The 13,328-nt window shown below is 40.2% G+C and overlaps 1 protein-coding gene across 2 annotated transcripts in view; it reads left to right on the forward strand.

Moving 5' to 3' along the window:
* Positions 1 to 1,299: 1,299 nt before the first annotated feature.
* The window catches only part of insra (insulin receptor a), a 49,552-nt gene continuing 37,523 nt past the window's right edge, over positions 1,300 to 13,328 (forward strand). The window contains exons 1-2 of one of the 2 annotated variants that reach the window (XM_037981920.1): positions 1,300 to 2,427; positions 11,845 to 12,393. In XM_037981920.1, coding sequence (XP_037837848.1) covers positions 2,349 to 2,427; positions 11,845 to 12,393 — 628 coding nt within the window. In that variant the 5' untranslated portion in view covers positions 1,300 to 2,348. The remainder of the gene's footprint in view (positions 2,428 to 11,844; positions 12,394 to 13,328) is intronic. The other variant, XM_017410984.3, reaches the window with a different exon arrangement.

The following is a 13,328-nucleotide window of genomic DNA, read 5'->3' on the forward strand; positions in this document are numbered from 1 at the left end:
TTTTGTATGACTTTTATGTCTATCACCTGCCACTGAAGGTGAAAATCAACAAATAAAACAACAACAAATGCAAAGAATCTTTACCAAAGTGTAGTTTTTGATACAACTCATATGGCTCTGATTGGTTTTAGAGACTCACACAGAAATTCTGCGAAGTAAAACTGAGTTTTTTTATCCACCACTTCAAACTAAATTATACTCCATTCACACCAACCACCAATAAAACATAAATCACACAACTAATGACTAATTATAGGAGTTCAGTTACACAAACACACAGTTTAGCTGCTTTACTATGAACAGTATGAACTCACAATACACTGTTTGACATTAAATCTATAGTTTACAGTAATCTGTATAACAATAAGTCTGATTTTCACTTCATTATAGTGATGATTACAGTTTATTTACTACTGTCTTCCTAGCATTTAGCTGTTTTGCCAATTTTTACAAGTAAGCTACAGTTTTCCTAACATTAACTTTTAGCTACAGGTTTTGTTAATTTAGCTTTAGGTAATGTTTTGCTCATTTTGATTTTTATCTATGGTTTTGTTAATTTTAGCATTCAGCTACAGTTTTTGCTCATTTTAATTTTTAGCTACTACTGTTTTTCATAATTTTAGCTTCCAATTTTTGTTTTGCTCATTTTCACTAATTGCTCATTTTTAGCATTTAGCTACAGTTTTGCTGAATTTTAGCTTTTAATGATGGTTTTATTCATTTTGGCACTTAGCTACAATTTTGCTTATTTAAATTTTTAGCTACTATTTTGCTGATTTTAGCTTCCAGTTTTGTTTTTTTCTTATTTTGGCTTTAAACTACGGTTGTGCTAATTTGAATGTTTTGCTGTTGTTTTACATATTTTAGATCTTAGCTACAGTTTTCCTAATTTTAACTTTTAGAAACAGTTTTGTTAGTTTTAGCTTTTAGCTACGGTTTAGCCACTGTTTTGCTGATTTTAGCTTCTGTTCTGCTCGTCACTGAGCCCCGACAGGAAGATGCTGTTTCTCTAGGTTTTTTATTTCCATCTCATTTATAAATCTTTATATTTCATGACTTAAACCTCCCCTGACTGTCACTGTAATCCGAATATATAATCTCAAATGCATGCAGTCCGTTATTATATGAGCTGGACTGTGAAGTTCTTCGACATTAACAAGCCATGTCGTGGCTCTGCCGTCAGGTTCGGCTCGCAGTGGAACCCGTCTGGGTCCAGTCCGGATTTCCCCTGGAGCCCATGTGGCTCCTGGCTCGGTTTGTTTACTGGCGAGGAGCCTGGGAAGAAGGGGATCCTGCCGGAGCTAGGAGACTCTTACCATCTACCTCTGTATGTGGAAGAAAAAGGAGAAGGGGGGGGGGAAGGAACATTTAGCTGCTGTTTTTTTTTTTCTTCTTTTATTCTGACGCACAGTTAGTCGTGACGGAGTCGTGCGCAGCGTGAGCACAGCGTGGAGTGTTTTATTAACTCCCAAAATATTAAAAAAAAGGAGCTTCTGAGCCGCGACGGAGTCTGCCTTTTATTTACAGAGCGAAATCTCTGCCAGGTCCGAAGAGGAGCTTCCAAGCTGACCCTGTCAATATTACTTAAGTTGGAAAAAAAAGCTTGGGGGACTTGAGAGTTTTTTTTCTCTGCGAAAGACGCGCTTTACACGTTACGCCACGCAAACATCGACTAGGCAGCCGAGTTCACTTGTTAAAGGTCTCCCTTTACCCCCTCCTTTTTTATTTTTTATTTCTCCGCTCATGCACGTCTGCGGGTTTTCTTTGTAAATAACTGGCGCTGCAGCTCCGCGGGTTGCGGGCGGGCACTTCTTAAAAAAACTTTCGCCGCAAAGCTTGGCGAGGGGAGCAGCGCAAACTTCGCTTGTGGCCTCGGACCGGAGTGGGGCTAGCCTCGTTAGCTTCGGAGCTAGCATAACCGCTAGCGCTCCTACTAACCTAACAAGTCTTTTTCTTTATTTTCTTTCTCTTTTTACAAAACATTTATGAACTCGGTTAGGGTACTTTTATTACGAACGAAACGTTTAAGACGCCGTGAGAGCGCTCAGGCTCCTTTTAGGTGGTAGTTGGTGGAGATTTTGGTGGGGTTTTTTTCACGGAGCGGGCTAACGTTAGCAGCCATTAGCTTGTGTTTGAGTAAACACGTTGGACACGTTTCCTCCGCCCATCTTCCGGGATGTCTTGTGTTTATTTTCCTTTACCTGTCGGCCCACGCCGTAAAACGAACCCAGTTTCGTGAACTCACACCCTCAGCAGCCTGATCTGTCCCCCCCACACCCTCCATCCAGCCCCCAGCCTGGGATTATTGTGTTATTTTAGCCGGAGTGGAGCTGCGGACCGTGTCAGCGATGTGGCTCCGGACTTTGTGTTTGGTTTTCACCGCAGTCTGCTGCGCCGTGATGAGCCGTCATCAGGCGTGCGGAGAAAGTGAGTAACTTTATTTATTACCCATTAATTTTCCTGAACGTCGACCCTTTTTTTATCTGTCATCTTGAACGAACATGTAGTTGTTTTTGCTCCGTGCAAGCCCTGGAGTCTGTACTCCAATAAAACAAGAGTTGTGCAACACTCAGAAGATATAAAAACAATAAAAAAATAAATAAAAATTCACACCGGGTTGAACAAAAATAAAAACAAGGTATTTATTGCATAATGTTCTCTGTGTTGCAGGTGACTGTAAAAGCAAAGACATTAAAAGAAAAGGGGAAATTGATTAAATAAATTACTTTTTTTAGTTATTTATATTTATCACCTGTATTTTGTAACTATGTTTTTATAGAAAACTGCATGACAATTTAAAACCTACTGTGGGCAAGATGAATGAAATAGAACATTAAAACAAATATTTCTTTTATGCTACATATTTTCCTGAAACATTACTTTATGTATAATAGTAAAATATAGAAATGCAGACTTTTTATTAAGCTAAATTTAGGAATATTTAATTGTTTGGACACATTGGAGTCTTTTGTTTGCAACAGGTAGTTTGAATTAAAGTTTCCAGCCTTGAATAAGATTAAAAACACTGTTAATAGCCTGAAAGAAATAATTCCTTTGCTTTTCTTTTAGAAATTTAGTGTCAGATGTGTATAAATGTACATAAAGAGACCCTTCTGCAACAACCTGAAGATCATAAATAGGGTTAAAACTGGAAAGTGTTTGAATACCACTCATGTGAATATTACTGTGTGGTGAAAACATTTTCTTGATGGATATCTTCGACTGAATTTACTTATCAGATACTTCTAATGAGGGCAATGTTTTCTTTTACAAGTCTTGTTGTTTTTAGGGAAATGCAAAGGAGGTGTTATCTAATTAGAAATGCCCTGATTTGTTTAATCAATAACTAAAAAATGTGTTACATACCTGTTTATTTAGGATGTTTTCTACTTGTGAGTAAAAGATATGTTGTTTTATTAGAGCTAAACAGACCAAAACCCAACAGGTAAAGAAATCCCAAACGTACTGATTAGTGTCTATCCTGTGCTGAAACCCTGGCTTGTACAGATTTCTTGTTTTACTTGTGATGGTGGGCTGATAAAGGCAGGCTGGCGGCGACGGTGGCGGTGTATGCAGCGACTGCATTGAAGGGACAAAGGTTGCCACTTTATCGGCTGTGGGAGTTTGCGGGGACTGTAAATAAAATCCCAAATAAAGTAAGCGGTCTGAGAGTTTAGCGGGATTGGTTGTTTTAGTGGATGGGAGGCTTCGGCTCTTTGCTGTGGTCAGTGCAGGAAGGTAACGGCAAGCCCTCGTTACGGCCGCCAGACAATCCCTGCAAATTCACCAGCAGCGCAGGTGATAAGAATGAATGAGTGAATCCGTTCGCCGCTGCCTGGAGACATTTTTTTGTGTTTGCACACACTCCGAGTTTTACACTGTTAGTTTTGACATGAGGCAAATATTGGTTTATGCCTCTTAAGGAATAGTGTCGCAAACCGGTGTTGTAACCTGCTGTACGGTGGGTGCGAGACCAGGATCGGATCGTAAACCCAGCATCACGGAGCTTTTTCACTGTCACACTCACCCGGAAACTTGTTGAAATGTTGCTTTGAATTGCCTTGTTATGGGACGGGAAAAAAAAAAACAGATCGTTCTGTTATTACTTTGGTTTGAGCGCCGTACTGTGAGATTCACTCCCTTCTAAGGTATTTATCAAACAAGCTGCCAGATAATTAAGCCAGATCAAAACTGATTTGTTGTTCTAATGAGTCTTCAGATCTCCCTTTATGCACATTTGAATGGATCTGTCATAATTAATTACCTCAAAGTTCTAAGTACAAAAAGATCTATGAGCTTTGAAGTGATGAGGATCTAGAAGAATTTGTTAACAAGATCTATGTTCATTTTTAAGGTTTTATATATCCTTATTTTAAATTTAACTATAAAACCAGATGAACAGCTGCTCCTCCCACGTCCAGTGTAAGACATTTGCATATCGTTTGTTTGACCGAGGCAGTGTTGAAACCATCTACTGCATTATTTAATGGGAGTTTAGCCAAGAAAGGTGCAGTTTCTCTCACCTTTCTTCACATCTTTTTAAGTCAAGTCGTGTCAAGTTCATTCGTATGGCACATTTCAGCAACAAGGCCGTTCAAAGTGCTTTACGTCATAAAAACAAAATTAAAAAGTCAGAAAAACACCAAAAGCAACTCTAAACAGGTGGGTTTTCAGCCTTCATTTAAAGGTAGTCAGTGTTTCAGCTGTTTTGCAGTTTTCTGGAAGTTTGTTCCAGATTTGCGGTGCATAGAAGCTGAATGCTGCTCCTCCATGTTTGGTTCTGGTTCTGGGGACGCAGACCAGACCAGAACCAGCAGACCCGAGTGGTCTGGAAGGTTGACACAACGACAGCAGATCTTTTAATGTAATGTGCTCCTATTAAGCCGTTCAGTGATTCGTAAACTAGCAGAAGTGTTTTAAAGTTTTTAGCGACAAGTAAATCCAGGGACACCCTCAGACCAGTTTGAGCGAGAATCTCAAGACGTGAATTAAAAGAAAAAACAAGTTGTGTAATTGCGTCGCGGGCCCTCTAACCCCCCAACGCTTCTTAAACTCGAATGAACCACAGACGAGAAAAGTGGAACCTGGGCCTCTCACTGGCCGGTTTCATAAGCCGAACTGACCAAGGTTGTAGTCAGGAAATCTTCTGAGCTACTTGTTGGTCGCTGTCCAGCTCAGCTTGATGGAAAGTTTCACTTAATAATGAAAGCTTATATTCAGCGGCTGTGGGAATTGGTTTAATTCACTTGGCATCGACTGGACAATTTGTTAAAATCAGCAGTTTGTTCAAATCAGTTCTGCCATTTTTTTTTTTTTACAACAGATTGTGGCTGAAAACGATTTGTTTGTGTTCATATTTGTTAAAGAGAAAAAAACAAAGTCAGGTTGTTTTTGTCTTTGGGAACACATCACTGAAACAAGCCTATCAGACAGCGGGAGCTCGCCACGAAGCCTCCCGGCACCCCGTCGGGCAGAGCAGGTCTCGTAATCAGGCGGCGGTCCAGCGAGCCCTTGATTTACGCCTCCCGACAACGGAGGGCAGTCGTGAGGTGATGAAACGGCGTCTACCCGCCGCTGTGGTCTCAGGTACTGAACTCGCACGAGCGCATTCGACAAGCGTACACAAGAGAGGGTTTGGAGCTCGTCAAACGCAGGCTTCCACGTTCAAATAAAAAAACAAAACAACTTTCTGTGTGAAAGTTTGACTTGTGTGGCACACCTGCTAACTCTGTTGTTGTATCAGATCCTTACCTTTGACACAGTGCCTCTGTTGGAAGGAAATCTGTTTGTTATTGTGCTCTCACACCTAAAAGGTAATTATTACCCCACTGCAAGTGTCGTCCCAAACACCCACGTGGAACCAAAGTTCTCTGAACGGTCATTACGAGCGTGGATGATTACCTTTTTAAATGAGCTGTTTCAGCGTGACTCTTGACATTTTAGTGTCAAAATATTGAGCGGCGCTTTCAGATTAACACATGTTGATCTAAAACGATGGGGAGGGGGGTGAAAAACATGCTTGGGTTGGAGTTTTCAAATATTGTTTTGCTAATCAGCTGAGTGAACAAGTGAATGACCGAATGATCTTTAGTCCAAAGCCACATGGATGCAAGATATGCATCCATGCATGCGTACGAAAGGTCACTCTTTGTCCTGTAGCAGCTTGATTTAAATACAGAACCTTGTTTTTCTGTACTTACCTTGAATTAAACCTAATCTCTGGACAAGAAAACAGGAGGTGAGACGTGATTTTAGAGGACGGCCTTCACTTTTGATCAAACAAAGTTGCATTTTTTTAGTTGTGGTTATGTCTCCTGTAGTCCTTGAAACACTTATGTACATTTTGAAGTTTTGTAATAGTAAAAATTAAACACTTACGTAGGAATTAAACAATCAAAATAAAAACATTTGTATAAAATATTTCAATTAGTTTAAAGTGGTGCATAATTAGACTTTGCAACAGTTTGCTCAGTGGGTTTCATCCTGTCAGTTCAGACATTTCTAGCGTGTGTTTTCGTGTTGTTGTTGTTGTTGTTTTTTTAGTCTTTGCTTAGTTGTAGTTTAGGTGGTGAAAGCAACAGAGCTGTGAAACTGAAAGAAAAGGAAGTGTTGCAATCACTGAGTGTTTGCGGTCCAGCGTGCGTACCGAGGCCTCGCTTCTGTGCGAATGTGCTCCGACACGCTTACCGGCCTGTGGCCCTCGCCCCTCGCCCCATCCCTCCACATCCACTCCGATCTGAGGAGCAGAGATGGTCGGAGCCTGCAGACGAACTCGGAGCATGTGGGTTTGTTCTGCTCCGCTCAACGTGGACAGACTGTCTCGCTCAAGCACATTGGATATAATTTCTGTTTACCTTTTAGATGTTATGTTTGTGGCGGCTTTGCGGTTGAACAAGTCTGGATTTACCTCGTGGACGTTTTGTTTCCTGTTGGTATTGTTCAGGAGTTTGCGACACGTGCAGAATCGGGGCATAAAGCTTGCATAAATAGGGTTACAGAGGTCAGCTGTCAGATCTTGTAGGTGGATTTTCTTCCCATCTAATGTGATCAAGCTCTATGGATTTCCTTTACGGCTCGTTGACTTTGATTGTGGTCAGATTAATGCGAAACAGACCACCTTCGAACGTCACCCGCTGGACCTGAAAGCAGCGCTGTGCAGTAGAGCCTTTAGAGCCATAAACACATGAGTTGAGAAAGCAATTATTAATTAAAAAGTAACGTAAAAAAAATTATCATCCAGGTTGCTTTATTTAATTGTTTTAAGATTAGAGTGAACTGAATCTGTGGGTTTTAGAGTGCAGATGGAGCAATCTATGACATAATTATACAAGTTTGTGGGGGTACTGATTATTTACATAGTATTATATGTGAAAACAAGGTTAAAATAAACAACAACTCTCTGGAGAATTGATTTAGTTAAACCAAAAGTTGAAAACTAAAATCTTACCACAGATTATCCCAATTAAAGCAGAAATTTCCTGTAATTTGAAAGCCCGAAGCCATAAAATACTGTTTACAGGGAAGATTTTAGGCCACACTAAGCTGTATATAAATTAATGTTGCTACTTTGTTTGCAGTGAGTTTGTCTTCATAAATTGTGAGTATGTTTAATGTCAGAAGGAGGTCTTTGTTCAGTACACAGAAAGATTTCCCATCCTGTCTTCAGCAGAAATTTGGAGCTGCAGAGTTTCAGGATCTCAAATCGATTTTTGTGGTGAAAGTGACACAAGAAATGGCTCAGTTTTATGAAAATAATGCTTTTTTTGTCTCCTATAAATGACATTTTAATTGTTTTTGTCTCGCTCTGGTCTGATAATTCAGCAAAAACAACAATAGAACAATTTATAACTGATGTGCGTGCTATTAAAAGATTTATTTGCTGCTCTTTACGTTTCTCTTTGTCACGTTACAGGCATCCTGTTTCCTGCTTTACGCTCAGCATTTTAATGTACTCTGCTACTTCCTCTGGGTCTGTCTTCTGTTGTATAAAATATTTCAACCTTTTATTTTCCTTAAAGATTCTGACATTTGCAGACGTTTGACGTCCATCTGCATTAGAAATTTGCCCCTTTAAGGGCTCTGATTGATTATTCAGAGCCCCTCGGGTGTTTTCTTCCGTCTCTGGTTAAAGTAAGGAATGTATGGCGACCTGGGGCTCGCCTTGTCACCATGGGAACCTTTGTAACGTCTCCAAGATTTTGCTGGGCCTTCACAATACGGGCGGCGTTGGGATTTAGGGGGGCACCTGGTTTGTTTTGCTCGAGTCGTGCCATGTCGTCATGGGTTCGAGTTTGCTTTCCTGAATTCTTTCTTCTTCCAAACTTTTGTTCACATGCAGAGAAGGCGGCCCGGACAGTTTTTTTTTTTGTTTGTTTCTTCTCCTTATTCTGCTGCCGCTCTGAAATTCCTCACTTACACACAAAGGCTGCTATGTTCCAGTTTCCAATGCGAGCCACTATCGGTACGACTGGTCTGTATTAGATTCTCTATTGGGAATGTGGTGCTAAAAATACTGGCCTGACTGAAAGTGCACACTGATAGGAGCTTGGACTCGCCGCCCCGTGATGATTCGTCTTTTCCACTTGGGAAGGAAATGCTTGTTTAAGGTTGCAAATGTTGATGAATATGGAGCACGCTGCATTTGCTGCAAAGTTTCTGACAAATACTGTTAAAAATGTAAAATTTTCAGTCAGATATTTTAAGTTATTCGGAATAGAGCCTGCCATATATGTGTGAAGAGGCAACGTGTGTGCAGAGGAAGAACAAATAAGTACTTTTTAATGTTCTGAGCTGCTTCAGGTACCTAAAACATGCCTTGAAGTCCGCATAATTACAGGCTGAGAGTTCTGGTTGAGGTCACGGAGGGAGGCGCTTGTAGTTCAGGCCGCTGTTTGCCTTGGCCTGTTATCCAACAGGAGGTGGAAAATGAGTCTCTGCCATAAAGAGGCGCACACTTGCTTGTTACACCTCCTCCCCACCCGGCTGACAGGTTGGCCTGATGTGGCCGGTGTCGCGGCGGGTCAGACAGTAAACACATCAGTCCCCTCACCTCCAGCTGCGCCCGCGACTTGTCGACTGGAAAACCGAGTCTGGAATGTCCCAGACTGCACCTGCAAAGGAAGTAGCCTTTTATTACTTTCGTTATTAGCGCCGGGTAACACAGAACATATGCTGAGGAAATTTATAGACGAGAAAGTTGAGGGAATCCTCACCTCCGTCAGTGTTTTCCCTGCAGAACACCCCAAGTCGAGGCAACGCCGGTAAACTACACTCGAAATTCACAAAGAGCTCAGAGATCTGTATTAACCACAAACTACAAATCAAATATTTGTTTTATTTTTGTTTGTAATTTGGTCCAAAAAACGTCCAAGCAGTCTGTATCACCTGGCTGCTTTTTATACATTTTTAATACAGAACCTGACTCCAAATGACGAAACAAATTTTCAGGCTTTCTACCAGTCTGTAAACATGAAATTGAAATGTGTTTTCAAAACAATGTCTCCCTAATATTTATTAATATTATTAGGTTAGGTTTATATCTTATTATTATTGAGAAAAATCAAAGCTTTGGGACGAATTCGGCTGTTTGGTGTCAGTTCCTGCACCCTTGCGTTGGTTTTTCAGCTCTTACAGATCATTTGTCCAATTTTTGTTCTCAGCCACAGAAATCCTTTTCCCTCTGAACCCTGTTATCAATCTTTACCTGCTTTCTTTCCTTCGATATGTGTTAATGCTGATTCATTGTCACCTACGTTTCTCCCCCATTTTCCACTTATCAGCTCCTGCGCTCTCAAAAAAAACCGAGGTCGCTCAGCTGATGTGAAATTCTGCAATTATTCTAAAAGGTGAAAGCCTAATAATGCGAGACAGTGTTGCCGGATCTTATGACTCACAGGCAACCAGACCTCTGAAAATAATCCTGAAAGAAGTTAAAAAAAAAGAAGCTGAATGGCATTATTGTTCGCAGACTAGGATCAGAAAATGCTTAGATTTAACCTGCTTGTGTGTATCAGGGAAGGGGAGTGGTTGAAGAGACACATATTGCTTCAACAGGAGAAAACTATGAAGATTTTTGCACGTTTAGACATGAAAGATATTCATTTGTTGAGCCCAGATAAGCAGCTCCACTCGAACATCGAGCTCAGAGAGATGTGATTATTTCTTGCTGCTGACGGCGAAGCCTGAGCTATAATGTTTTAGCCCACGTCTGTGTGTGTTTCTCTGTTTTGTATATGCATAAGGTAATTATCAGATGTACATCACTAACCCATTTCAAGATGGTCACCACAGCCAGCCAGTGTAACACCTTCAATTTTACAGAGATTGAGCTAAAATGTGGTGTTTATTAGCTGAGACTGATCCCCAACTCATACTTTTAGCTCTAACAAACTGCACAAGTTTTTTTTTTTTTTTTTCTTTAATTTTACCATTAACTATTTTGGACTCCATCTTTTAGCAAAATTATCTCAAGAACCGGCAGATTTTAATACAACTTTCAGAAAACAGTTATGGACGTACAACTACAGCTGGTTACGTTTTGGAGCCAATCCAATTCAAGATGGCTTCCACAGCCAATTGGCCTTCAAAATTGCAAAAACGTCTATAATTCAGTCGATTGTACAGATACTGATGTAGCAGAAAGTTGGTCACATCACAAACTCTGAGCGTGACATCATGAAGTAGACTGAGCAAACTTTGTTTTCAACTTTGAACCAATGCAGCTATAATTCTGTCATTTTTTTTAAAAATCTAAAATAATCCTGATATGCATTCTTTCAAGGAATGCCAGGCCTTTAGTTGAATAATGTTTCAAAGATGAGACAGAACAGCTGCAAATGAATAATGTCCACTCACCCCCAACTGGATTAGAGGATACTTCAGATGGACTTTATGTGATTATTTCTCTTGTTTCTGCTGTTTAACTAATTTTATAGGACATCAACGCAGTGAGTTTTTACTCACGAAGGCTTTAAATGGTGGATTACTATTGCAGATGGAATATTCCTGCATTTTGGTCTGTTTGCTGAATAAATCAACGTAAATAAAAAACGTTTAAAGTTCGCTAAAAGAATAGTGATGGATTTGTTGCAGAAGGGGTGGTCAGATTTATATTGGCCAGCCACAGGACTAGATCAAACTCTGCTGTTGTGTCACCGTGATGTAGTACGGTTGGAAATGATCGAGACAGGAAAAAATGCAACCCAACTGCGCAACAACGTGGTCCAGGAATTCTCATCTAGCAAGATTTGTGTCTGGGTGAGGACTGATGCAGCTACAAATCCAGTGCTGTTGCAAAGCGTGAGCATTAGCGCTACAGTTGCCCTCACGGACACATATTTTTAATGCATTAGCTAATGTTTTTTTATGGTGTTGAGTTGCAGGAGCGGCTCCACAACACAGTGTAACCAAGGATGAGTGCAGCACTCCTTATTTGACAGGAGCTCCCAGTCAGATATGTGGCTGCTAAACAAAATGTCAGAGAAGTTGGTCTGTTCCTCCTCAAAGACGGAGACGGACACTTCTTTTTTTTTTATTTTTTTTTATAAAATATCCCCTCTAATTATCCGAAGCTTGATTCTGTTTTTTCTTCATTGAGATCATGTCCTGTTTATAGAGCAGACAGCTTGTGTAATCATCAGTCATGTCTAGCAGTTGTAATCCACAAACATTGCACAAGAGAAATTAATTTAGGAGATTACAGTGTTTCAGCCTTTTCATACAGTATCCTTTTAGCCTCAACACCTTTTGATTTACTGCTAAGTTTGTTGTTTATTTGTGAGCGCTACAAAAAGCCTAATTAGTCTCTAAAACAACCTGTCTGTTGGTCTTTGCTTGTTTTCTCAGTTTGTCCGAGCAAAGACATCCGCAACAATGTGACCAACCTGCGAACGCTGGAGAACTGTACCGTGATCGAAGGCCACCTGAAGATCTTACTCATGTTCAAGACCAAGCCGGAGGACTTCCGAGGCATCAGTTTCCCCAAACTGAGGGTGGTCACCGACTACCTGTTGCTCTTCAGGGTTTACGGCATGGAGAGCCTCAGCGCTCTCTTCCCCAACCTGATGGTCATCCGAGGCAACAACCTGTTCTTCAACTACGCCCTGGTGGTGTTCGAGATGCTCCAGCTGCGAGAGATCGGCCTCCACAGCTTGATGAACATCACCAGAGGGGCCGTTAGGATCGAGAAGAACCCAGATCTCTGCTATCTCTCCACACTGGACTGGTCCAAGATCCTGGACTCGGTGGAGGACAACTACATCATGGCCAACAAAAACCACAGAGAGTGTGGGGACGTCTGCCCAGGGGCGTCCGTCGGAAAGACCACCTGCCAGGCGACGACCATCAACGGACACTTCAGCGAACGCTGCTGGACACAGAGCCACTGTCAGAAAAGTAAGCAGCCTTTTCTTGTATTGAAGTTCTAATATTACAGATTTTTGTGATTCTTTCAGAAAACTTGAATCTTTGTGTCTGTGAAAGCTGCTTGGCTTCATTTAGGACTTTTGAGCCTCGTAGGTTTGGGGAAAAAATCATTTTCAGAGGAAGTCTGAACTAGTGAGACACGTACAAATTCATAAAATTTATACAATTTACTGAGTGGATGGAAAGTCCATCAGTTAAAATGGTCAAATAACTGCTAATTTAATAGATTTATCAACTAAAACTTATATTGTTTTATAAAACTGCACTCAAAAAATCCAATATTTTAAGTGTTTAATAGATCGTGTCCACTCAATTCAGCAGATGAAGTTTGACATGATATTTTAAACCTTTTTAAATCAGTTATTGTAATTAATTTGGCCTTTACAGTATGTCACATAAATATGTAAAAAATGAAGATATCATGAACGGTTCTAATGTTAGTTTAAAAACAGAAAATACTTGAATTTGTAGAAAAAGTTGTTCTGTCTCTAAGTGCGCACAACAAGAAATGGGTCAAAAAACAAGACGAAACCACAAAAACAGAAAGGTTGGTACCAAAATAGGTGCAGTGGAAATATTGCAACTAAAAAAAGATGTCATCGGTGTAAAAAAAAACCTGTTTCTTTGCCTTCGCTGTAATATTACATTACAACGAAGAGTGAATTTTCCTAAATAAAATAGAAATCTGAACTCAAATAAACAAAAGAAAGAATCTGATGTTGGGTGGAAGGAGTATTTTCTGAATGAAGCGTTTTAATAAATCAAACCATTATATTAAACTATTACTTTTAAACGTCTACTTCTATAAAGGCGGAGTCATTATAAGTTCACCTCAATCATTTTAAAGTAATTAATATACCTAAAAATGATTTTTTTCCCCAACATAAATTGCAAATTTAGTTTAA

This window comes from Kryptolebias marmoratus, linkage group LG20, assembly GCF_001649575.2.
Source record: "Kryptolebias marmoratus isolate JLee-2015 linkage group LG20, ASM164957v2, whole genome shotgun sequence".
Classification (NCBI taxonomy): Eukaryota; Metazoa; Chordata; class Actinopteri; order Cyprinodontiformes; family Rivulidae; genus Kryptolebias; species Kryptolebias marmoratus.